Below are 27,423 nucleotides of genomic sequence, written 5' to 3'. Positions count from 1 at the left end.
ACGGGCCCCAGGCCGCCGTGGATTTCTCTGAGGACCCTTTACGCTGTTTCTAACTCCGGATGCTGAGGAGAGGAAGTATGACGACAATGAAATCACGTGTGCTGAGGCACTGGGTTCTGGGGACCACAGATGGGGGTTCTGGCTACGCACCAGGGTCTCACTGACCGCCGCCACGAGCAGCACATACTTCCCTCGCGTATGCCAGAATGGGTTAGAGAAAACGGTCCTCCACCACGTGTTTTAAAAACACTCCCCAGCAAACCGCATCCAACGCTTTTCACTAACCCGGGTTTCGGCGACAGGACTGTCCTCCCAACAAGGACACCTGCCCGAGTCTCAGTGTCGTGTTCTGAATCTCGTTCTCGGGCCCGGACCAAGCCTACTTCTCACAAAGATCAGATGCTCGTCTCTTCTTCCTGTCACATCTCTTAAACAGGTGCTCTGCACCCCCTGAAGAACTGAGAATACAACCGTAAAGGCTTTCCTCTCCAGAAACAGAACAGTCAAAAGCATAAATTAGGTTAAGTGGCTTCATCTGCCTCAGGTCACAGCTTATAACCCAAGGTTCCGTTTTCCCCTCGAACAGGGTGTGCTTAGGTTGATGCAATGAATCAGAGTCAGCTGATGGAAAAGTTAAAAATGTCCTTTACTGAAAGATATGTATCTTTACAAAGAGAAATAGCAAACAATCCGATCTAGGAGTTTAAATAAAAGGAGGTGACTTTAAAACTAACAATATATATAAAGCTGAAGTCACTGCCTTGGATAATTTATGCGCTCACCCAATATTCTATGTAGGACATTCATTCTTAAGGCAGAAAAATTGAATCTGACATGTAGTGACTTGGCTCTTACATCCAAGGGTCAAACTAGGGGGAGATGTGAGCAGACAGAGTCCTTGCTAACGAGGACTTATCTATCGGTGGTGACAATTTCCTTGTGGGAGGAGGTCACGTAAGAGACACACACTCGGGAGAACAGAAAAGGAGGAGTTTTAAGACACACAAACATCCTTCCACGAGAGGTCAATGAGACTAGGTTTTTCTACTCTGAGGTCAAACTACCCCCGGAATGAAGCAACAGAACTGCGACGCGCTCCGTCTGGTACACGAAGTGTCGGGATATCAAATCGTGAACTTTGTGGAGGGCGTTACTTCAGGCTCCAGTTTTCAAGGTCTAGTATAAAAGGCAGCCTGAATAGTTGAAAAGCAGTTGAATGTCAACTCCTGCTGCTACTCCTGCCCCGTTGGCGAAATCGTGTGCAGGGAGGTCAGTCCGTATTAAAATATCGATGAAGCCCCCAACACGCGTGCAAAAATACCCCTCGGTTCCTAGCAAGACTATCTCGAACAAAAACCATCCTAATGGCAGAATCAGAGGCGTCATGGGACGGGCCGGCCTGCCTGGGGGGACAGGTGTCAGGGGTGCAGGCCCCCGCCCGGCAGAGCCTTTCCCGCAGACCCGGGCCCCGAGCCCTCGGGCTGCGGGAGCTCCTTGGCCTCGGCGTCCCGGTGCCCGAACGCGAACAGAACCACACGCGAACCTAAACGACCCTTCTGGAGCAGGTAGTGGTGGCCAGAGCCCCTCAAGCGCCCTTCGTGTGCCGACTGCGGACGCTGTAGCTCTGGAAATTGTCGCAAGTGGAGGAAGGTGATCCACCGAAGTTCCCGAGACGTGAAGGCTGTCTTCTTTCACGGTGGCAGGAGTCCATGCAAGGTTTGTAAACAGCGATACAAAATACTGTAAACATAACTTAACAGAGCTTGTAGAAAACAGAAGTAAACCCCAATTTACAAGTGGGTAAGAAAAACCGAGGGCGGCTTCGTACAAAGTTCTCCCTCCTGCGCCAAGTGATTCTTTTGATTACAAATATAATCCTGAGCTGAAAAACTGGGATTTGGGGGAGAGCCATCTTTGCATACAAAATACCCAAAGGACGCTTCTTACTCTCTTACTTTTCTCTGGGGACAGTCACCGGTCGGAGACAGTTCTGAGGGTGAGACTTGGGAGACCTTTTATAGTTTGGTGTGGCGCCCGGGTCTGGAGCCCGCCGAGGGGCCTGCCACGGAGGCGGCCGCGGCCGCATCCTCGGCCTCCTCCAGTTCCTCCTGCAGCTCCTGGCTGACGCTGGACTGCAGGGCCGCGGGGGTGAGCCACTCCTTGGGGAGGCAGCTCTGGAGGAAGGGGATGCAGGAGCTGAAGTAGGCCAGACGATTGATCCAGCGAGGAATCTCCTTCCCGCAAAGAATCTACGGAGGAGAGAGGGGGCGGTGTCAGGCGAGCGAGGTGAGGGTCCCCAGTCCGGTGCCAGGGGACGGGCAGGCGGGGTGCGGGGAAGCACACAGGCCGGGATGACAGACAGCCGCCACCTCCGGAGGCTTGTCAAGTGGCTCACATTCTACACCTACAGCATCAAGCTAATTCTGTTTGGCTCCCTGCAACTGCTTTGAGACTCCATGTCAAGTGCTCCAAACAACACAGCAGGGAAGCCTTGCTGACACAGGGACCAGAGTAACACGCTCCAGACGGTCAGAGCGGCCGGTCTTGGGTATCCTCCCCGCGTCAGTTGTCCCCTTTCACAGATTCTTTCCTACCTCCGTCCAGTCTCCGCCACCCCATTTGTCCGGGCCCGTGTTCTACCCTGTTAGTTCTCGTGTTGGTCGAGAAAGAAACGTCTCCACGGATGCAGACCTGGCTTTGCGACTCTGCGGTCAGAACCAGGCTGGAAGGCCAGGCTGAGCTTTCGTCCGCAGATTCCGCTAGGGGTGTGGGGGTGCAGGCGTGGGGCCGGGGGGATTCCCTCCCAGCTGACGGTCTGCGGCGGCTCTCTGCCCACTCCCCATCCCTACCCTGTCCTTAGAGGACTCTGGGCCATAACCCACACCCTCGCCAATCTCAAACAGTAAGAATCCGGTCTTCCACAACTAACTTCACTTTTTTGTTTTTTAAAGTTTATTTATTTTTGAGAGAGAGAGAGAGAGAGAGAGAGACAGAGACAGAGAAAGAGAGAGAGAGAGAGCAAGCACAAGCAGGGGAGGGGCAGAGAGACAGAGACAGAGAGAGAGAATCACAGGCGGGCTCCACAGTTAGCATGGAGCCCGATGCAGGGCTCGAACTCACGAACCACGAGACCATGACTTGAGCCAAAACCAAGAGTACGACACTTAACCGACTGAGCCACCCGGACACCGCGGACCTCACTCTTTATCACACTCCTTCCCGTCTGCAGACAACACGGGGCTTACTGTGTCCCTGCTTCATTGTCCCCTTAGCAGTCCTGCCTCCAGTCGTGTCAAAAATCATGATCCTGACATCATATCTGAATTGATGACCTTGAAAAAAGGTTTCAAAATATCTTATGCTCCCAAATTAGCTAAAATGTAAATAAACTGGTACTTGCAATTAAGCAACCATGTAGCTTTCCTTCCTAAAGGGGTTAGCCTTACAAGACAAGTTACATTTCCTTTAATACGTAGTCTCTGCTTAACAAGTGAGATGGCCTCACTCGAGGGAAGATGGCATGTTTTGACAAAATCCGATCAGCTGGCCCGGCAGCACAGAGAGGTAGAGAGTACTTAATACTTGAATATGTCCATGAACTACACCTGGAGGAAAGCCGAGCAATGGACCTTACACAACACCATGCCTGTCCCTCTGCGCTAAGAAACACGGGGGAACGTTTCATGTATTTTATACCCACAGCACGTTCAGGTATCTGCATACCCGAAGGCTGACCACAGAAGAGGCGACAAGGGATATTTAGGTTAACGTACAGCCACCGCTGACTCGTCAACAGCCACTTCCTTCATCCTGCTTCCACTCAGCAGGCACCCTCCCTTCTTCCCACGTCCATGTGCTTCCCGGGAGGCTGACTTCATCCCAACCGGGGTGGGTGGGTGGGTGGGTGGGTGGGTGTGTGTGTGTGTGTGTGTGTGTGTTTCTGTGCGCACGCCTGTGCCCTGATCAGGCTAAGACAGAGGACAGCAAACTACAGCCTCTTGATTTCATAGGTGAAGTTGCAGCAGCCGTGCCCGGGAGCTGAGTTCTCCACGGCAGAGTGCCGTCCGTGACCAGTCCTACAGCCTAAAAGATCTCCCGCCCGGCCCTCTCAGAAGTGTGCTGGTCCTGTACCAAGCCAGCGTCTGTAAACTTCGAGTCCAGACCCACCAGTGAGTCATTCAGCATCAGACTGTAGAGAGGTGGGGTAATTGTGACACTTGTTTTAACGTGTTACGTGTACATGTGTGTTTAGACCGGGTCATGGTGTAAAACGTATTTCTTACTGTGGGTAGCGGTTTATGTAGCAAAATTACTTTTGCACTTAAGCTTCAAGCAGTGAGTCCCCTGCTAGAGATCTCCCCCAGAGACACGCTGGCAAAATACGAAGAGATGTACGTAAGGGGATATTCATCACAGCACTGTTGGTAAAGGCACGAGTGGCCACCCTGGTCTCGTTCCTCATCTTTTCCCCACGGAGTATGATGCGAGCTGTGGGCTTGTCCTGACGTACGTCCCCTCTATACCCACTTCGTTGAGAGTTTTATCAGTGGACGCCCGAATACTGTCAAATGCCTTTCTGCAGCTACTGAGATGACCGTATGATTCTTTTTTCTCATTTTCTTCATGTGGTATATCGCACTGATTGGTTCGCGATTGTGGAACCACCCTGCACCCCTGGGATAAATCCCACTCGATCACGGTATACAATCCTTTCGATGTATTGCTGAATTTGGTTTGCTAATGTTTTGTAGAGGATTTTTCCATCTTTGCTCATCAGGGATACCAGCCTGTGATTTTTTTTTTTTTTTTTTGTAGCGTCCTGGTCTGGTTTTGGTATCGGGGTGAAGTTGGCCTCGCAGAATTTGTTTGGAAGTGTACTCATCTCCTTCATTTTTGGAAAAGTTTGAGGTTAGGTATTACACCTTTGCGTGTTAGTCACCAGTCAAGCTGTCTGGTTGTGGACTACTGTTTGCTGGATTTAACCTCCCTAGTAAATTGGTCAGATTTTCTACTTACAATACACTCTCGGGAGACTGTATGTTTCTAGGAACATCTGCTTCTCCTTGGTTGTCCAATCTATGGACAGAATTGTTCGCCATAGTCTCTAACGCTCCTTCGTATTTCTGTGGTGTCGGCTGCGATTTCTCGTTCACTTTTGATTTATTTGAACCCTGTCTCTTTTTTCCTTGGTGAGTTTGGCTGAAGGCTTGTCAACTTTGCTGATCTTTTTCAAAGAACCAGCTCTTAGTTTCACTGATCTTTACCACTGTCTTTTTAGTCTCTATTCATTTCTCCTCTGATCTTGAGTACTTCCTTCCTTCTACTAACTTTGGGCTCTGTTTGTTCTTTTCTAATTCTTTTGGTGGAAGGTTAGGCTGTTTGAGATTTTTCTCATGAAGTCAAGTATTTTTAAATCTGGGAGGAGGGGAAATTCATGACACTTAAACAAAACAACACAACAAAAACCTCTTGATTACTTTTGGAGAAGTGAGCTGTGTCAGCGGTCCCCCAGACCAGCTCCTGGTTAGACCATGACTTGCCAAGAAACCCACGGGACTGGGTACACAGCTGCAGTCGCAGCTCTCATTTACTACAGGAAAATGGACGAAAAGTGCAGAGGAAACCACGCACAAGCTGTCAAAGGGCCTCTCGCCATGGAGTCACACAGGATACACTCAGGTCCCCCCCGCAAGGAGGGGGGACAACACATGTGAAATGTCCACCAGGGAAACTCACTGGACACCCAGCATCCAAGGTTTTATTTGTGCCTGTTCGTGTAGGCACCTGCTTCTCAGCATGTGCCAAGATTTGGGGTTCCCTGGAATGGGAGCAGGTGTCTTGCAGAAATCACGCTATGCACACAAGGTCAGGCCTGGTGAGATGCCCTTCCATCTTGCGACTGTTGGCGGCCCTTCCGAAAGTCAAGTTCTCAGATGCCATCCAAGGCCCCAGTCTTTTATAGGGACAGCAGCCTCTGACCTGTTTTAACTCTTTTTCTACACCCCCCCCCCCAAACTTAGCCAAGCTGTTGCAGCAAATATTACCAAAGGACCCTACACAGCAGGGTGAGGCCAACCTGGAGTTTTGATTTCAGTCACACCTTTTAGGGCTCCTGGACCTAGCCAGTTAGAGCAAACCCCACTAAAGCAAACCCGTAAAGGCTGACTTTAGAAAGCCGAGTGGCTTCCACCTGAGTTTTGGTGGGAACCCTCTTCACCCGGCCCGAGGTGGGGTCACGAGAGGGCACCCACACAAGAACCAATCCCAGCGGGCACACGTGACACCCCCAGAATGGGAGGTTTACAGTGTGAGGCCCCCAAGCAGGGCACGCATGGGTCAGGCAGCACCGGTTGCAAGGCCCCCAGCGTGCTTCCTCACTGGCAGTGAACACCGTGGGACTCGCTCAGGGATGAGGATTTTTGTCCCCCCAAAGCCGGTAGGCTGAAATCCTAACCTCGAACTTGACCGCTGGTGGAAGTGGGGAGCCTGGGAGGTGGGCGGGTCATGAGGGCCCAGGCCTCACAAATAGGATTGGTGCCCTTACCAGGGATCTGAGAGCCCCTCACTCCTCCCGCAACCCGAGGCCAAGGCAAGAAGCGGCCTAGGACCTCACTAGAAGGCTGCATCTGCCAGCGCCTGGATCCTGGACATGAGAAAGAACGGTCTGTTGTCTCTTAGCCACCGGGCCTGTGCTGCCCTGTTACCGCTGCCCAAACGCACTGACAGGGCTTCCGATCTGGCCTGAAAGATCAGTCGAATCTTGGAGGGTCTGCCCACAGACAGACCCAAACAGTTCTGTCCGTCCTCGAGACCAGGTTATCGGCCTCCACTCTGTGCGACAGGTGCGGGAACAGCCTCTCTGCTGTGTCAGCACTGTCGCTGGCTCGCAGGTGAGCAGCCTGGCAGATCCAAGGTGCTCGCAGCAGCTCAGAAAGGCAAGACGCAACGGCTGGTCTTTAGGACGAGGGGAGGAGCAGCATCGAGAAACAGGTCATGAAGGCCGCCTCCCTGCCCGCACGCCTCCCCGGGTGCCAGGATTTTGGTTTTCGCGGTCACGGAATCAGTGTGCGCCGTTTGGCAATCCTAACTTTACGCTTTAAAAATTATCCTTTACTCTCATCTGGACTTTTTTTTTTTTGGTCTGGAAAGGACATATACGAGAACAGAAGCTGTCACTGGAAAATATTTTTATGTGACAAACTAGATGGACACATCGTTATCAGGCACTGGTCAGGATGAAATCCTGAGTTTGCAGAATATTTCACAACGGGTTTACAGGTCACCCCTTCTTCCCCCTGACCGTTTAGCCTGTGAAGGGCCTAGGGAGGAACACCCCAATTCCGTGGCTGCTGCATTTGGTGACGGCTCTGCCCCACTAAGGAGCACGGGGGGAGTGGGGGGAAGGCGGTCTGGATGCCCCCCTGCTGCCACCACTGCAGCAGCCGAGGGGCCCCGCTCTCCCCCACTTGCGGGTTTTGGCAAGAATCCCTGGTTAGCGACACGGGGCCGAGTGGCTGGGCGCAGGGGGCCCTGCTGGGGAAGGAGCCCCTCCCGGGGCACACCTGCATGCCACCTGGACGGAGCGGTCAACGTCCACGACACTTTTGTGGCGGAGGGCTCCGCGGACAGGGGTCCAGACCCGCAAGGGTCCCCAAGGAGGAGGCCGGTTCCTGGGCCCGCACCTGCTTTCAGTCTGGCCCGGCGTGGAGCAGACAAGGGCGGGTTTCGGCCGACAGTCCGGTGCAGGCAATCGGGATCGTGATTTCAGGATTTCGAGAAAAGGCCAGGACAGTAATGAGTGAGTGAACACGGTGCACAGCTAGGGAGCCACATTTCTAAGGTTAAGCAACTGAGGTTTTCCTAGGCCCCTTTCAAGACCAGCTGACAAATAAACACGTCCGGCCGGAAAATCCTCACCTCCCGCCTCAGATAACTGACAGTATAAGGGCTAATCAGTATCTAGAAACCTCGTTTTAAAACCCCAAAGTTCATCTGGAAATTGTCTCTCTCTGTATGTCGTCTGCCTTTAGAGGCTGCGAGAGGCAAAAACCCTATAAAAAATCCCAGTTGTGGAGACAGGCGTTCGTTTAATAATTGAGACTTAAATCCACCCACTCTGCGGCTGCAAGAAGTGAGAGAGCTGTGTCCACTAACGCGTTTTCTCCCAGTATTCCCGAGACGGTCCCTGCATCCCCTATACAGTTATAAGCACGAATCGTTTTACATCAACTCCTATCGTATAATCACAAAATACAAAGCCATTAAAAAATTCCCCTTTTCTTTCCTGACTGGGAATTTCTTCAAACCCCCAGCAGTGAATTGAGCCAAGACAGTTTGTTGTTCCAGCTGTCGGGGGAGGGCCGAGCTGGGAGGGGGTGGGGGCTCCGTAGCAGGGCCCCCCTGTCCCCCTTCTGACCTTGCTCCGGCCCCAGGAACGATTTCATCATGCCCCCATCCGCTCGGAGGAGGCAGCAACCAATGGTCAGCATTTCGGGCTCACCCACAACTCCACTTGGGGAACCGGGGGGCTTCCCTTTTCTCTTCCTGCCCGGAGAGGGAATGAAGCTCAGGCATCACCCGGGCTACACGTCCCTGCCTCACGTCAGCGGCCTGGCTAAAACGGCCAGGTGTCCTGGGGCTGCATCTGTCATTCCCAGTTCCACAGGCCACTTCCCCACTCGCAACGGACGGCAGCTGCCCCGTCTGCACACCGAGGACACGGGACTTGGTGCCATCCAGGATCTCTGCCGATTCTCCCATTCGTTGGATCCCTGAACGCGTCTCCGGCAGATGGGGTCAAGGAGGCCTGAACCTTCTCTCGTTCCTGGGGAGCAGCCGGGTCGCCTCTGTGGAACTGGCGTATGCACGAGCCTGGGGGTGCTTCTGTGACTCCCATGTCGGCACAATCACTAGCGAGAAGATTCTGACGCAGCCGGCCGTGCAGGGGTGGAAGCGACGTGAATCTTGAGTCCTACCTGCTGCAGGTCCCAGGGACCCATTCCAGGCCGCACGCAAGCCCGGCCTGTCCAGAGCCACGCGGGAAGGGATGAGGACCACCGGGATGGCAGCTCGTTCTGTCCCTCACACCCTCCGGTTTCTGCAGGATGGGACACTGCCCTGCCACCAGCCGCCACACGTCAACAAGCGGAGAAGCTGTCTCAGGGCTAGCGGATTCTCCAGCCCTTATCTCACAGTCTCATGTCTTCCCTTTGGTTTCTGTTTTCAGGTCCTGCAATCTCAGGTCTCCTGGCTTGGGAGTCCAGAACAGGGAAGGCAAGTAAGTGCCTGTGGGGTGTTCTGTTGGCAGAACGAAATTTCAAGACCGCAGAGATGGATGGCTTGTTAATAATTTTAAGCGCCAGGGAGAAAAATCATACTGGCAACTAATATAGAAAAAGAAGAATCTTGTGGCTAAGTAGCAGAAGTGGTTCAGGCTTTAATTTCTTTCTTTTTTTTAAATTTTTTTAGCAGTGGAGACTTTTTTTTTTTGAAGTTTATTTTGAGAGGGAGTGAGAGAGAGCAAGGGCACATGTGAAGGGGGGTGGGGTGGGGGGGGAGAAAGGGCAGAGAGAGAATCCCAAGCAGGCTCCATCCACACTGTCAATGCAGAGCCCAATGCGGAGCTCAACTCAGGGCTCGAACTCACCAAACGTGAGACCGTGACCTGAGCTGAGATCAAGAGTTGGACGCTTGGGCCGCCTGGGTGGCCCAGTCGTTTGAGTGTCCGACTTCGGCTCAGGTCATGATCTCAACGTTCCCGAGTTCGAGCCCAACGCTGGGCTCTGTGCTGACAGCTCGGAGCCTGGAGCCTGCTTCAGACTCTGTGTCTCCCTCTCTGTCTCTGCTCCTTCCCCACTCATGCTGTCTCTCTCTCTCAAAAATAAATAAACTTAAAAAAAAAAAAAAAAAAAAAGAGTTGGATGCTTAACCAACTGAGCCACCCCAGTGCCCCAGCATTAATTTCTTTAAAGAGGAAGTTCAGGTTGGAAGGGAACGGATTAGGATAAGAAGGGACAATTATCAGCGCTCACCCTCCCCACGGCGAAGTCGTGAATGGGGTCACAGTTTAACTCGGTGCCCACTCGGAAGCCACCGACCTCAGAAAGGCCACTCAGATGAGGCAAAGAACCAGAATGCCACACTTTACACAACACGAAGACTCGGGAAGACAAGGAGGAAACGAGCAAAGGAAAGAGCAGTGCAGTGGGCACACCAGCGGAGGTTCTGTGCCTGAAGGAGGCAGGGTGACAGCGGAGGGCATGTGCCTGAAGGACCGCAGGGTGACACTTGCCTCCGACAGCGCCGAGGAGAAGTGGTTGCAGTTCTTGTGCATCAGGTGGTAGGCGTTGCCCTTGTACTCCTTGCCCAGCTCCTCCACAATCTTCTCTATGTCGTCCTCCAGGAAGTCCGTGCTCCCTAAAACTACAGCTTCTCTTAAAGAACAAAAAGGAAAAGAAAGAAAGAGAAACCACGGCTGTGTAAGTTTCAGGTATGGAGAAAGAGCGTGTTTCAAGACTTGCTCATTTCCAGGGATATTCTGACTGGTTAACAGAGCGGAGTTAATGCACTACGACTAGAAGGTAAATGAGATACTTTTACATTTTGTGTTACTTGAGCTTTTGCATTTCTACCATAATCTCTTAAGTCCGTTACTTCTAAATCATACCAATGCAAACTTGGGTCATTTTCTTTAGGAAGCAGCGTGTCATATACTGAAAACGCACGGTCCCGTTATTTTTACAAGCACCGTGGAAGCAGCCAGGTTACTGCAGACCCAAATCATGCTGCAAATATTCCTGCTCAATAATACTGGCCAGTGAAGAGCTGGCCATAATCTCATTCAGAAATAGTCTTTTACGTTATTGGCTTCTGTGCCACGGGGACACAGACTACCAAACAACTACATTTTTTTTTTTTTTTTACAGCATTATAAAAACCAACCAACCAACCCCCAAATTAAAAACCAAACACCCTCCACCCAACCCCCACCCTGGAAATGCGACAGACATGATATCCAACAGAAAGCAGAAGTTAAGTCAGATACAAATTAGGCATCCAAGAAAACTACAAATACCTAGAAAACCCTTTCATCTAGCAGTCCTGCCAAAAGGGACACCTGAGGAACAGACTCAGGACGGCACTAGAGCAAATCAGTGACAGGCTGGGAGAACCATGAACTTGGTAGTGATCGACATGGGTAGTAGCCCTACCCTGAATTTCAATGTTAACAACCTCATTTCGCTATTTTCCACTTGGCAAGTTAATTATTATAGGCCCAGAAGGTTCTTTAGAGCTCCTTGAAACTAAGGTTCTAAGTATCTCTTCACACACAAACCTTAACTAAGAAATGGAAATTTGATCATTAAGCATTCAAATTCTCAGTAAGGTCCAGAGTATTTTGGTTTCTCGATAGGCGTACTGCATGCACCTTAACAATAGCTTCTCAGCTAATCAACTGTTCGGGTATTTCAAATGTATCAACAGTATCCCTTTCATTGGGAAAAATGAAAAGATTACAAAAAAAAAAAAAAAATCCTACCATTTTTTTTCTCTTCATGCATTTTATGAAAAAAATTTTAATTTGTTTTGAGTACAGTTGACACGCAACGTTACGTTAGTTTCAGATGTACAACACAGCGATTCTACATCTTTGTATGCTGTGCTTGCACTCGCCAGGAGAGTAAAGAGGTTTCTAATAGTGTCAGGTGGGTCACAGCGACCCTTTCTTCCATCTCTCTGCACGGGAGTCTGAGGGGGAAGCTATCACTCACATACACACGTTTTCTAAGGCAGAATCCAAGTTATATACTAAAGTAAGAACATTTCTAAAGTACACAAAATAACTCACGTGGGTCCTGAAAAAAAGCAAAAGACTAGATTATTTCAGGCACTTCATCTGGCCGATTCTCATCTTTACACAAACTCTGATAGGTTCGACTTTAAAATAAATGTCAGCAACTAAAACAGCGTTAAAGAAACATTTTAACTTCCTAGATTTTAGTCTACAGAGTGACTTCCATAGGCCTGAAAACAAGCTTTGGCACCTAAGACAGTGTAATAAAAATTATCCTCCCTACTTACTTAAATTTAAATGTTTCTCCTAGTTCAGAAGCATTTCCTGGGGAAATTTCAAATATTCCAGAAAAGGGGTAAGGATGGCCACCATAAGCAAATTCTGAAAAGAGAAAACTCATGATTTTTAGTATTTATCACACAAAACTTAACCAGAATGCTGAATTAGCTTTAATAAATGATGAGGATAATAACGACACCATCTAAATATTTTCCAGTTTATCAATGCTTTCACAAATATCTCAGTCTCGTTTAGCTGTTACGTGTAACAACAGTCGATAGAAAAGGCCTGATTCTGATAACGAAAGACACTCAAAGGTGACCCTGACTCGTCCCCTCTTGTTGGCAGGAGGAGGGTGACTATCGCAGGTGACCATGGTCTCTCTGCCCATGTGTCGTGCCAAAAGACATGGGCGGTCAGTTCTGCACTTTGCCACTTTCCAAATTGAAGGCATCAAATTTCAAACTCAACACTTTACTGGAGAAACTGACTAACAGTAATGAGCTTTCATGGCTCATGGGTTGAAGACTCTTGGTTTATCTGTGAATAATGAAACATTACCAAACCTGGAAAACTGAATTCAATCCCCCTCATTCAAGAAAACAAGCAAGCTGCCAAGTAAACGTATACACCTCTCCACACACACTCTCGCGGGAGATCTTTCAGCTCTGTGGGAACTACTTGTACTGAAGGATCATGGGATATAAACTCTCATCCAGAACAGAAGCGGAGAAGGAAGGAATTCAAATTTCTGGTAGGAGATATTTAGATATTTAAGTGGCAAATCTTAGTGGACTTACTTAAAAAATTACAAACAAATGTTTAAATTAATCTCATCTCTTAAAATTTATTAAATCTAATCGTGAAAGGTCTTAGAACAAAGCATGGGTGAGAACAAGAAACATACCAAGTTTACTTTTGATTCAGACCTTCCAGAGAAAAAGCAAAGGTCTGGATAAGAAAGTGTTTGGCATTCAGTTCTGAAATACACATTAAAACTTATCTTAACGATAGGACTTTATAATAAACCTTGTCGATAATCAGGTTGGATATGTTATGTTTAGATTTTTAACTTCCTCAAGTCCATTAAGGAAAGTCACAGAGCCATTTATTCATCTGTTCAAGAAGCGTCATTTACTTTCAGGAAGACATCTGACCTTAGCTTTGCTAAACTTATACGAACATGTTTTGAACCATGTTTCTGAAGACTCCTGAATCATTTGGTGGAGGGGCGCAATGATTAGACAGGTAACAGAATAATGACTGGCACGTAAGAACACCTGGGTTCAAGTCCTAGTTCTAAGAACTATTAGCAGCTGATCTGATCTGACTTCCAGCTGATCTGAGCTTTGGTTTCTTCGCTTGGAAAATGGAGAAAGCGCCACAGGCCCACACGTCCTTCTCTACTTCACAGCAACGGGATCAAGCGGTTCACAACTTGGTAGCACTTAGAAAACTCTAACACCAGAGATTCAGTTAAAGGGGAAACACGCAACTCTGGCAAAAGCCAAGTCAAACAAGGGCGCAAACCCACAGATGACGAGGCCACCCACAGCAACACGTAGTGACTGCTGACTCTTTGGGCAAGAGCCTCCTTGCTTTTGGGGATTAATTATCTGGGAGACAGACAGACAGTGCAGGCTTCCAACTCACACGGAGCTTAAATGGCACATGTTTATAGCGAACGTGTGATACGCTACGCTGCACCCAGAAGCGGCTGGTGTGGAATGTAAGAAAGGGACAGGAGAAGCACCACACCGACCCAGGTAGGTCATGGAGCCTCTTCCTTGCACCAGCTACAGCAGGGATGCGGTCTTCACAGGGAACTCCGGGTGGACTGCAACGCATATTCTCAGAGGGCCCGCACAAAGGCCGCCTGACTGAAGCACGTGACAGACATTTCTGCTACGGGGTGAGTTTAGGATTCAAAATAATGTATTTTTACAACCCCGACGAAACTGGAAATGTGGTCCGTCTTATGCAGATCATTACTGCTTACAGCTTGACCTGGAGGAAATTATCCTGCACCAGCAGCGGGAATTAGAACAAAGGAAAAAGCTGTTAAAAACAAAGCTGCTTGGTTTGAGTGGCTCCTGTCATATTTATCATAATTAAGGGCAATGAAGAATAAAAGGGCTTGGGCTAATGACAAAGGCCATCATTCTTGAGCAAAAAGCTAGATGGAACCAGGGGCAGGATTTGCTCAGTGATATTTTCCAACCTTATAACTACACACTTGCAAGTCTCCAAAAACAAAATTTAATACTGAAATTCCCTCAGGAAATTGGTATTTCAAGAACGACACTCTAGCACCAATACTGTTCCAACCAGAATGACGGTTTTTCAAAGCACAAGGCTTCTTAGGAACTCCAGTATTTGTCAGAGCAAAACCGTGGCGGTGAAATAATCCAAGAAGCAACTGCTTTTTAAGCCGCTGTATTCGGGAGAAAAGACAACTCAACGAACGTTATGTTCATGAACTTGAGTACTTTCTCCTCAAATGCATTCAACTTTGGGCATTTTCCCAGACTGCAGTACAAAATGTGGGGAGATTTTCTTCTACTTTCTGCAGTAATGTATGGAAGCAGTTGCAAAAAAAGAGGAGACCTATGGTGAGGATTTTGCGAGCGCTTCAGGAGAAAACGGTCTTCGGAAAGCCTGTTCACACGGTGGGTACACGTACCTCTGCCGTATACTTCAATTCCTGAATGAAAAACTCCAATTCCGATGGACGAGGTGTATTCATTCATCCAGTACTAGGAAAAAAAGGAGAGATTCAGAATATCTGTTCGTTTAAAACACAGCGCCACACGATAGCAATTATGACCCCTAAGTGCTTCACGGAACATCTAGGTCTTTCTAAGTCCATTTCTCAGTATTTTTCCTTCTGGCCTCCAAATGCCGTGATAAAGGATTGGTCCATCTCTACGCCTCTGCTCGTACTATGAATGCCTCCATTTGCAAAGGCTTAGAGCATAAACCATAAGACCTAAACCTGGTCAGGTTGGGGGGAAAACGGATATAAAAGCTCTCCTGTGACTTAAAAAAAAAAAAAAATCACATATAATTTATGCTTTCACATCTATTTTTCTTCTAGCTTCAGCTTTTCCTTCCATTCTCTGGTGAGCTCCCTGAAGACCGGGAGATGTCTTACTAGTTTTCAAAAACACTTGAAAAACACCCATATGGCATTTCTGTCCTGGCTCAGTCCGAAGCTGGATAATGATAATACAGGAACAAATAAGAAGAGGCACAAAGGCTCCCACAACCTTCTTACCGTCGGCAGGAAGAAAACATTCCCAGAAAAGGTAGTATCTGAACTGGGTTTTTAGGAACCAATGAAATTTCCTCGGATAGAAAGTGGGGGGGTGGGGGGTGGGATGGGGCATAGGGGGATGGGGAGAGATGTCTGGAAGAGTGAAGGGAGTGCACCAGCATCGTGATGTGAATGCTGGGGGTGACCGCGGAGAAGCACAAGGACTAGAAAGGGTCTACCTAGAAGAATCGATGAGTCAAGAGTTCATTAAACAAACGCTTAGGCAGCACTTAACAGTGTTACAAACCCATTAGATTTCTTCCAGGTTTAGAGGATAATTTGTCTTTAATTTTTCTGGGTTTATTCAAGTTTTACCCTTGGTTCCAGACCCCTAACCAGTTTCTCCCAGACCCAGGGGAGTGCACATTCACATACATTGCCGCAGGAAGCATAAATGGGCAAAATCGATTTATTTTGTCCTAAAATGTACCCGGAAGAAAAACGAAGCAGTAATAAGCAAGGGATATTTGAAAAAGAATAAGGAACTTTCTTATCTAGATATTGATACATACATTCATTAAACTGCTTTAGAACAAGATCCTTGCGTACATGAGAATCTGGTGTATGATAAAGTTGGTGTTTATGATTAACGATAAAGGATGAAGTATTAAAAATGTGTTGACAAAATACATTATGCATAAAGATACACTTCATGTACCTAAGAATTCCAGTGTGCCTAAAAATAACCAGAGAAGAAAATAAAATAGATTGAAAAAAATCTTAACTGAGAAAAGATGACCTAGATAAAAGCAAAACCTTAGAACTTACACCGGAAAACCACAGACGTTTGACAAACATTTCCAACTTTTTATTGGGTAAAACCGCATGAATGACATCAAAAGATAAACCACACACAGGGGGGCAAATTCGTAACACTCCATAGCAAAGGTTAGAATGGGCTGCGTCTTCCTCTCTGAAAGATTCTCTTTGGCTCCTGAGTTTTGACAGCAAATCAGGAACGTCGTCATCTGAATCAGTTTGATTTTGGATACAGCAGTGAGGGTACATATAGGAAGGGATTTCTCAAGACTTTATCAAATCTACGTAATTCCAGAGTTTAGGTAGCAGAAATTCAGACCACAAAGGATACAGTGTACGAAAGCTCCATTAAAAAAATAACCCCCATGGACAAGTGAGAAATCACAGTAGAAATCAGTGGCTAACAAACATGAATGAACATTCTCACTAGAAAACAAAAAAATATTGATGAAAACAGTAAGCTACCATTCTTTTCTTAACCCATCAGATTGGCAAATATAAAAACTATTGCTAAATATTGCCGGTGTTGGTAAGGATGTGAGGAAGCTACTGCAGAAGTGTGAATCAATGACAGTTAATTAACCATTCTACCTCTTGGAAATCTATTCTATAGAAATACTTGAACATATGCAGAGACATACTCCAGGATATTCACTGCAGCTGTCTAGAATACTGAAAACCTAGAAACAACATAAATATCAGTTACGGTAAATCCGTAGTATAAACTATCATACAGCTCCTAAGAGTGAGGTAACTCAGTACAAAGAGACATAAAAAGACACATAAAGTAAAACACCAAGTCACGATATGTTATCTGTAGCATGGTCACATTATTTGCAAAATAAATAAATACGCCCTTCGTGCATGTTTACATGCTAAATATGGAAAAAATACAACAAAACTGCCATCAACTACAGCAAAAGAAAGTTTGAAGGATACAGTTCAATCTCTGTTCACAGTTTGGGAAAGGGGCGCAGCTACAGCAGGGGCGGGGGTGCAGTATAAAGGGATACTTTCATTTTTACCTAAACATTTGAAGACAGTTATTGAGGTGTCATTGACAATGTTACATGAGTTTCAGCTGTGTAACACAGCGATTTGATATTTACACACACTGTGACATGGTCCCCCTAGTAAGTCTGGTTCCCCTCTTTCACCTTACAATGTTATTGACGTACAATACATCCCAGTGAGCTATTTATTTTATAACTTGAAGTATGCACTCCTTACTCCTCTTCACCCATTTTGCCCTCCCTTTCCCAAAGACCCTCCCCTCTGGCAACCACCACCCTGTTCTCCATAAGTCTGGGTTTTTGTTCTGTTTTGTAGATTTCACACATAAGTGAAAGCTGGCAGTATTTGTCTCTCTCCGTCTGCGTCTGCGTTATTTCCCTTCTAATACACTCAAGGTTCATCCGTGCTGCAAATATTAAGACTTCATTCTTTTTTATGGCTGAGTAATATTTACATGCTATACTACTCATATGGCTGAGTTCTCAATCAGTCAATCAAACCACATTTGCTTTAGCTGTTCATTCACAGATGGACAATTAGGTTGCTTCCATCATCTTGGTTACCATAAATAAATCTGCAATGAACACAGGAATGCACGGTATCTTTTTGGATTAGTGTTTTCATTTTCTTTGGATAGATACCCAGAGTACTGGAATTGCTGGCTTATAAAGTTGCTCATGTTTTAATTTATTGAGGAGTCTACATACTATTTCCCATGGTGGCGGCACTAATTTACAATCCTACCGATAATGCAGGAGGGCTCCCTTTTCTCCATATTCTGTTATTTCTTGTCAGAAGAAATACCTTGTCAGGTAACAGCCATTCTGACAGGTGTAAGGTGAGATTTCATTGTAGTTTTGATTTGTGTTTCCGTGATGATTGGTGATGTTGAACATCTTTTCATGTACCTGTACGTCTTTGGAGAAACATCTATTCAAATCATCTCCCCATTTTTTTATCAGACTGTTTTTTGCTACTGGGTTGTGTCAGTTCTTTACATGTATTTCGCCCACTCAGCGGGTTGCCTTTTCATGTTGCTGATCATTTCCTTTACTGCACAGAAGAGCTTTTTAGTTTGATGTAGTTCCATTTGTTTATTTTTGCTTTTGTTGCCCTTGCCTTTGGAGTCAGATCCAAAAAAAACATTGCTAAGACCAGTATCAAAGAGCTTATCACTGCCTATGTCTTCTAGGAGCTTCATAATTTTAGGTTTTACATTCAAGCCTTTAATCCATTTTGAACTGATTTTGTATACGGTGTAAAACAGTGCACAGCTTCATCCTTCTGCACGGAGCTGTCTGGTTTTCCCAGCACCATTTATTAAAGACACTGCCCTTTCCCTATACTCTATTCTTGCCTCCTTTGTGGTAAATCAACTGACCAAAAAATGCACGGGTTTATTTCCATGCTCTCTACTCCTTTCTACTGATGTATCTGTCTGTTTTTATGCCAATATCATACTGTTTTGATTACTAGAGCTTTGTAGTATTTGAAATCAGGGAGTGTGATAGCCCCAGCTTTGTTCTTCTTTGTCAAAATTGGTTACTCAGGTCTAAAATCTGTTTAGAATTATTTCTAGTTCTGTGGACAATGCCACTGGAATTTTAACAGGGACTGCACTGAATCTGTAGATTGCTTTGGATAGCATGGACATCTTAACACTATTAATTTTTTCAGTCCTTGAGGACGAAATATCTTTGCTTTTTACTTGTCTCCAATTTTTTTCATGAATGTATTATAGTTTTCAGTATATAGGTCTTTCACCTCTTTGACTAAATTTATTCCTAGGTATTTTACTCTTTTTGATTCAACTGTAAATGGGACGTTTTCTTGATTTTTTCTTCTGACAAGTCTGTTACCAGTATACAGAAACACAACTGATTTTTACATATTAATTTTGTATCCCGCAACCTGAGTTTTTTATTAGTCCTAGCAATTTCTATATATGGTATCACGTCATCCGTAATAGTGGCCGTTTTACTTCTTTCTTTCCAATTTGTATGCCTTTTATTTATTTTTCTTGCCTAATTCCAGTTATATGCTGAATAAAAGTGGGGAGAGTGGGCATCCTTGTTTTCTTCCTGATTTTGGAGAAAAAGGAGGAGGTTGTTGAACAATGTTTACCGGGTCTCAAAGTATCGTACCCCACATTTCTCTAAATTATAAGAAAAAGAAAGACACCTTTGACAATATGAAAAAAAATATGGTGAATATCTTATGTGGGTGATTGAACAGAATCACCAACAGCTGGACACACCGATGTTACGTGCCTCCTGATGTGATAAAATAGAAAGGCCACAACATTTTCTTTGCTGGTTTTGTCAAGATATGTTTAACATATCGTATGCTTCCATAAGGAAAAAAATCAGTAAGCCTGGATTACGGGATATTCTATAAGTAACCTGGTCTTTTCAAAAACAGTGACATAAAAGTCAAAAGAAGAGTGGTTATTACTCTTTAAAGAAGATGAAAAAGATATGACAACTAAATGCAATGAAGGAACCCTGACTGCATCTTACATTAAACCCCCGTCTTCTTCCCCAAGACCTTATTAGGGGAAATAATAACGAATGGGAAAATTCTTGGGTGTCATAACAGTACTGTGGTTAGGTAGAGAGAATGCCCTGTTAGGTAGGAAATGCATGTTCAAGTATTGTGAGATGAAATGTTATAATGTTTGTGACTTAACTCTGTGTGGGTGTGAATGCGGGTATGTGTATGTGTAAGAGAGGGTATGAGAAAGCAAACGTGGTTAAAAATTGGTGACTCCAGGTGAAGAGTATACACTCTTCTTTCCAGTTTTCCTTCTCTGAAGCCATAAAGATTTTCAAAATAAAAAGTTAGGGGGAACTAAAGAAAATGATCTGGTTCTCGCCTCCTTACAAGAGAAGAGAGGCTTTTTCCATTTTTCTTGCTATCCTCCTCCTTTCTCTCCCTTTTCAGAGAAAGAGTAGAAAACACCACAAGGGGATCAGCTAGTCTGCACACAGTTTTTGCTAGGCTTTTGCAGTCACTGGCTGGTTTCCTTTTTTCTAAGACTTCAACTGCCTTTTCCATTTGAAAAATTCCATTGTTTATGCTGTTTGCAACCAATAATTTGGTCTGTGTACTGTTGATTTCCTTAACAACAGCACCGACAGGCTTTTGTTCTGGATGCAGACAGCTCCGCTTTAAACGTGACCTTTTCTCTTTTTATAGAGTAGCTTCTCTTTCAAAATATAGAATATTCTCCACAGAGATATATCCAAAATGGTTTATCTGCGATAACTCAAAAGGTTTTACACTCTTAGGAAACGAAACATTTATTTCCATTTAATGTCTAGTATCGCTTAACTTTAACAATTTATCTTTTAGGTGAGCAGTAAATAGCTTTTTCCAAAAGTGCTTTTATAATAAATTTCCATAATGGGAATCTAAATGCTTTATTAACGGAAAGGTTTTCATGAAAATAAAAATCATACACAAATGGTGACTTCTGGCCAGGAGTTAAGACAGGGAGGGCAAGGAGGGGAATGCACTTGCCAGAGTGGGGATCTTGAACTCAGATCTTTTATTTTCTGCCCTTTCACAACTGAAAATAATCTCTCCGATGCTTAGAACTCCTTTAAGTTGCCTGGGTAGGTACTCTACTGCTTTAGAGTTGGAAATGTCCCTGCATTTGAGACTTTACATTCTACAAAAGAAAAATGTGTATGTTTTGACACATTTTTAGAGTTGGAAGATCTGTAAAATGAGAGAAACATAAAAATGAGAGAGAAATGTCCTATCCAAACATCTGGCGAGTCCCTTGGAGCTCACTCTAAGGAGATCTGATCTCCATAAGGTTTCTAATGAATTGCTGACACACGACAATGGCAAATGAACACTTGGTAGCATTCACCTCCACTCTCAGATGGAAAGTTGGACCATCAGGTCAAGTGTTTTTGTTCAAGGTTTTGAAGCCTACAAGTTGCCAGGAAAAGGAGGTCTTAACCCAGAGACATTCCTTTGGACAGTATTAAACAGCAGAAACTTACCCCCTCCTAACATCATTTTTTTTTCTCAAAGGCTGTGTCTCAATATTCTGTGCCGGGCAGGCATTAAAGTTGAGGCTGTTTATTCACTGTTAGCAATAACAATGGGAGACTCGACAGTACTTTGACTCTCATGTTTCTTTGTAGTTTCTATACCTAGAAAGCCCCCAAGTTTAAGAGTTAATTTCTTTCTGAGATTAAAGTAACTATTTACTAGTTGGAAATCTATGACTAGATCTCTTTACTGGCCTTACAGAAATAAAAAGGATTATATGGAATGCTATGAACAACCGTATACCGAGACAGAACGAACAAATTCCTGAAAAGACACAAACTACCAAAACTGACTCAAGAAGAAATAAAAAATCTGACTAGATCTATAACAAATGAGAATGGAGAGAGAGAGAGAGAGAGAGAGAGAGAGAGAATAGTAATTTATTTTTTTTTTAATTTTTTTTTTCAACGTTTATTTATTTTTGGGACAGAGAGAGACAGAGCACGAACGGGGGAAGCGCAGAGAGAGAGGGAGACACAGAATCGGAAACAGGCTCCAGGCTCTGAGCCATCAGCCCAGAGCCCGACGCGGGGCTCGAACTCACGGACCGCGAGATCGTGACCTGGCTGAAGTCGGACGCTTAACCGACTGCGCCACCCAGGCGCCCCAAGAATAGTAATTTAAACTACCCATGAATAAAAAGACTATACCCAGATGATTTTGGTGAATTCCACCAAATACTTAAGAATCTAGTACCAATTCTTCACAAACTACTCCCGAAGAAAGAAAAGGGAACATTTCCCAATTTATTCTACAAGGCCACAATGAACTTGACACCAAACACAAAGACCTCACGAGAAAACTACAGACCAACATCTCTTATAAACACAGACTCAAAAATCCTCAACCAAATACTAGCAAATTGGCTCCAGCCACATATAAAAAAGGGCTATACACTGTGACCAAGTGAGATCTCTTCCAGGAATGTAAAGTGGGTTTAATATTCAACAAATTAATGTACTAAACCATACCAACAGAATAAAGGGCAAGCCCCACACAATCATCTCATTAGATGCAGATAAGCACTTAACAAAATCCAACACACTTTCAGGATAAAAACACTCAACAAACTAGGAATATAAGGAAACTTCCCCAGTCTGATAAAAGGCATCTATGAAAAGCCACAGCTGGCATCATACTTAATGGTGAAACACTTTAGGCTTTCTTTCCCTTTGAGATCAGGAACAAAACAGCAATGTCTGCTCTTGCCCCTTCCAAGAGACTGTACTGGAAATTCCAGCCAGGGCAATTGCAGCAGAAAAAGAAATAAAAGACACCCAGATTGGAAAAAAAGAAGTAAAATTATCTCTATTTGCAGATGATGTACTCTTGCATATAAAAATCTTAAGAAATCCACTAAAAATCTATTAACACTAATAAACAAGTTCAGCAAGATTGTAAGGCACAAGATTAATATACAAACATCAACTGTATTTCTGCATCCTAGCTATGATGAAACTAAGAAAATTCCATTTACAGTTACAGCAAAAAATATTTAGGGATAAATTTAACAAAAAAATGTAACTCTATCTGAAAACGATAAAACATTATTAAATACCTAAATAAATGGAAAGACTTTCCATGCTCACAGAATATAAAACTTAATATTGTTAAGATGGCAATCTTCCCCAAGTTGACCTGTGGAATCACTGCAATCTCAATTTTTTGTTGTTGTTGCAGAAATTGGTAAGATAATGCTTGAAGTCTAATATTCAAAACAATCTTGAAAAAGTCTGAAGACTGACACTTCTTGACTTTAAAACTTAGAATTGAGCTATAGTGTGTAACTGCAGACATACAGATCAATGGAGAAGAAGTCAGTTTAGAAATAAACTCTTACATGTATGATTAACTGATGCTTGACAAGGGTGCTGAGACAGTTCAATGACGGAAAGAAAGTTCTTTTAAAAAATGAAGCCAAATAGGGTGCCTGGTGGCCCAGGGGGTTCAGTGTCTGACTTCAGCTCAAGGTCATGATCTCCAAGTTCTGGAGTTTAAGCCCCGCGTCAGGCTCTGTGCTGACAGCTCAGAGCCTGGAGCCTGCTTTGGATTCTATGTCTCTCTCTCTGCCTCTCCCCTGCTCGTGCTCGCTCATGCTCTCTCTCCCTCAAAAATAAACAGAAAAAAATTAAAAAAAAAAAAAAAAGGAAAGAAAGAAAGAAACTCGAACTGGACATCCACATGCAAATGAATGAAAATGAATGAAGCAGGACCCCCACATTACACCATATAAAAAATTAACTCAAAATAGATCAAAGACCTATATGTAAGAGCAGCAAAACTATAAAACCTTTAGAATAACAAAAGTGTATCTTCATGATCTTATATTAGACAATGGCTTCATAGTTGTGACACCAAAAGCACGAGCAACAAAAGAAAAAAGGAGAATAAATCAGATTCACAAAAACTAAGACATTGTACGTTCAAAGTTCAAAGGGCACTATAAAGAAGTAAAAGGGCAACCTACAGAATGGGAGAAAATAGTGGCAAATCACGTATTCGGTAAGGCATGTATATCCAGAATATATAAAGAGCTTTTAGAATTCAAGAACAGGACATATAATCCAATTTTAAAAATGGGCAAAGGATCTAAACAGGCATTTCTCTAAAGAAGGTACACAAGTCAAAACCATTAAATACCACTTCACGCCCACTTCAATGACAATAATCAAAAAGACAAACACAAGCTGACAAGGATGTGGGGAAACAAATCCTCATAGGCTGCTGATGGGAATTCAAAATGGCATGGCAGTTTTGGGAAAGTTTGGCATTTCCTCAAAATATTACACCTAAAGTTACTCTATGAGCCAACAATTTCACTCCTGGGTTTACACCAAGAGAAACTGAAAATACACAGTGACATGAAAACTTGTAATCAACATTCATAGCAGTATTACTTAACAATAACCAAAAACCAGGAACAACCGAAATGTCCATCAACCAATGAATGAATGACACGTGATATATGTATACAATGTAACACCACTTCTCAACAAAAGGGAATGGAGTACTGATGCAGGGGACAACATGAATGGACCGTGAAAACATTATGCCACGTCAGGAAAGACCATATGATTTCATTCACGAAATGCCCGGAACAGGTAACTTAAGAAAACAAAGTATAGCAGTGGTTACTTTCGGCTGGGAGGTCTGCAGGGAAATGGAAGTGTTTGCTAATGGGATGGGGTTTCTTTTCAGGGTGAAGACAAATTTTTAACATGGAGTGTGATGAGGACTGTAGGATTCTGTGAACACACTAAAATCCACTGAACTGCACACAAAGGGTGACATGGATGGCATGTGAATTATATCTCAAGAAAACAGTTCAAAAAACGCGAAGAACAGAAATAAAGGATCTATGAACTGCAGATGAATGGCAGAAGAGCCTGTCATTTTGTAGTCGGCAAACTTAAAAACTGTTCTATAAATACCAAGTGTCCCCCAAGGACAAATTTTCCTTTGAATACAATACATACTTAGTTCCTTTGGAAAAAAAAAAAAATAAGGAAATTTGGCATCATAGGAAAGTTTTCCCACTGTTAGCGAAATGAAAACCAAAAAAATTCATGAAGAAAAAAAAAGTTTCCATTTCCCTGTGCTTACTCTAAGAAATGGTCCAATGTAAACTTCAATCTGAGTGAAATAAAATATGCAGAACATGACTGTGGGGCTTTTGACCAAAACAAAAACAATGAAAAATATACAAGCTACTGTAAAACATTTTCTTTAAAAAAAAAGTTTTAATATTTATTTATTTTAGAGACAGAGAGAGCACAAGAGGGGGAGGGGCAGAGAGAGAGGGAGACACAGAATCTGAAGCAGGCTCCAGGCTCCGAGCTGTCAGCACAGAGCCTGACATGGGGCTTGAACCCCCAAACCATGAGATCATGACCTGAGCTGAAGTTGGATGCTTGACCGATGGAGCCACCCAGGCACCCCTGTAAAACATTTTCTAATGACACAAAAGGTGGTCCAATTAGTTCTTGAACTCTTATCCCCAGTCAAAAGCTTTTAAATAGGTTACTTCTCAAATTTCGGACAGCTGCCTTCAAAAATCACATAGAAGCCAGGCTATAAACAAATAACACATCAAGAACAGACAAAAAGATGGGGCGCCTGGGTGGCTCAGTTGGTTAAGCGTCTGACTTCGGCTCAGGTCATGATCTCACGGTTCATGGGTTCAAGCCCCGCATCTGTGCTGACAGCTTGGAGCCTGGAGCCTGTTTCAGATTCTGTGTCTCCCTCTCTCTCTGCCCCTCCCTCACTCGTGCTCTGTCTCCCTCTGTCTCAAAAATAAATAAACATTAAAAAAAAAAAAAAAAAAAGAACAGACAAAAAGCAACTCTAAATACATATATTCTGGTCAGCGACCAGAATGAACATATGAACAGCAGCATATTACTGCCAAAATTCTTAGAATTTACATGATGAAGGAGATTAGATGTTTTTCTTTGGTGTAATTTTTTTTTTTTTCCCTGAATGAAATCAGAAGGAAAGAGGGGAAGGCTTCTGTGGGGGGGGTCAGTCATAGAGAGAGATGCCCTCCAAATGAGTCTGTTCTCATTGGGCTTCCTGGCTCTATTATTAGAGCACAGGCCTGAGAGGCTCCATCTTTAAAAACCAGGCCAGCTGCCTGTGGAAGACAGGTCAACATGCCTTCAAGGTCAGCATGCCTTGTCGAGTCCTTCGCCCTCAAAGTCCTGCCAAGGCTTTGCAGACGATATGGATGGTGCCTGTTTTAAGTGGGGGTTTAATAAGATAAGCGTAAACAAAACAAAAAACTATATGACAACTGAGCCTTTTCCTGAATAACTTCAGTTGCAAAACTTCCCTACCGTGATTTAACCACTATCCTCCCCCAAGTCCAAGATTTTTGAAATTAACAGTAGGGTTTCTCAGTCCTCCTCTGACATGGTTTCCATCCTTTGTGTTTACTTTATCTCCCCACAGAGCTTTAACAGAGCTTCTCAAACCTGCTATGGAAATTCTTGTTTTTGTAGAACACCATAAAACACTGACATTTTCCAAAAGAAACAAAAAATACACAACATGAGCTCCCAGCCAAGAACACACGTCCACGAAAAACAAACAAACAAAACAAGCTGCTGAGTTAGATATGGCTGGATGTACGCAAGACTTCTGTTAATTTCTGCTGTATACGTCTTCCCGGATTTTGTTGTCTAAACAGTAGCAGGTGCCAAGGTTTACAGTCACGTACTTGGGAAAGATGGATAACCCAGAAGTGTTTCACCCAAAAGCTGTTCATCACAACTGGAAAAGACCACTTTTACTCCTAACAGCTTGGTTCAAGTGTAAGAGTACAACTAGCATTCAGGGGACTAGTTTGAGAACTGTCGCTCCCAGAGCTCTACAGACTGACGCTGGGGCTGGCCGTCACAGAGAGTTTATCACACAAAGGCCACACTGCGAGAGAGAAGGGACACAGAATGTCAGGGGCACATCCACAAGAGGTGGCTATGTGCCCAATTCACCCAGTGCTGAGGAAGAGAGGCCCTCAGTGGATCATATGAGAAATCAGACGTTTCTGTCGCAAAGGAAAACGGTCAAGCTGCCAGACGCTCCCACGAATTAGTCTTCTCTCAAACCACGAAACCAGCAAGTTACCACAGTGTCTCCCCATCAACCACCTACTTAAGTCATCTGGATGGAGGGTATCGACTGGTCAGCTGGCTTCATCCAGGGCGCTCCTTCCCTTCGGGTCTAACAGGAAAGCCCACAGTGTTCCTTTATTCCGGGCTAGATCCCAAGGACGTGGCTTCTGTTACACTTGACTACAGAGATATCACTTGGATAGAAAGAGGTTGATCCAAGTACGACAACCCACACAGGCTGAAGAATCTGAATGATAGTGGAAAAGACACTGGGCTGTCAGGAGACCAGAGCTCTTTGCTTTGGTTTCTTCTGATGCACGTATATGAGAACTTCTTCAAGGTCCCCTGTTGGTCTCAAAGAGCGTTTGGATTCCAATTCAGATCCTGGGGCCTGAAAGCCTCGGTTCAAACTCTGGCTTCACTGTTAGCTAGGTGCGTAACCTAAAAAAGACGCTATCTTCTCTGTCCTTATTTATAAAATGGGGATTATCAATAGATAGCATACACCACGTGAAGTCCTCAGAGCGCTACCTGACCCGCCCGGGAAACAGGAAGCGTCAGGAGTAGCAAACACGTTTACT

General features: G+C 44.6%; 1 protein-coding gene across 1 annotated transcript in view; it reads right to left on the bottom strand.

Moving 5' to 3' along the window:
- Window positions 1-625: 625 nt before the first annotated feature.
- DESI2 (desumoylating isopeptidase 2) overlaps window positions 626-27,423 on the bottom strand; it is a 45,243-nt gene continuing 18,445 nt past the window's right edge. Inside the window, exons 2-5 of the mRNA XM_086694030.1 lie at window positions 14,757-14,829; window positions 12,082-12,175; window positions 10,292-10,433; window positions 626-2,249 (exon numbers count right to left, since the gene is read on the bottom strand). Of these exons, the coding sequence (XP_086550156.1) occupies window positions 2,016-2,249; window positions 10,292-10,433; window positions 12,082-12,175; window positions 14,757-14,829 (543 nt within the window). The 3' untranslated portion in view covers window positions 626-2,015. The remainder of the gene's footprint in view (window positions 2,250-10,291; window positions 10,434-12,081; window positions 12,176-14,756; window positions 14,830-27,423) is intronic.

This window comes from Puma concolor, chromosome E4 (assembly GCF_028749965.1).
Source record: "Puma concolor isolate L17-30 chromosome E4, mPumCon1.1.hap2, whole genome shotgun sequence".
Lineage (NCBI taxonomy): Eukaryota > Metazoa > Chordata > Mammalia > Carnivora > Felidae > Puma > Puma concolor.
The sequence above is the reverse complement of the archived record's forward strand: the minus strand, read 5'-3'. Positions and strand labels throughout refer to the sequence as shown.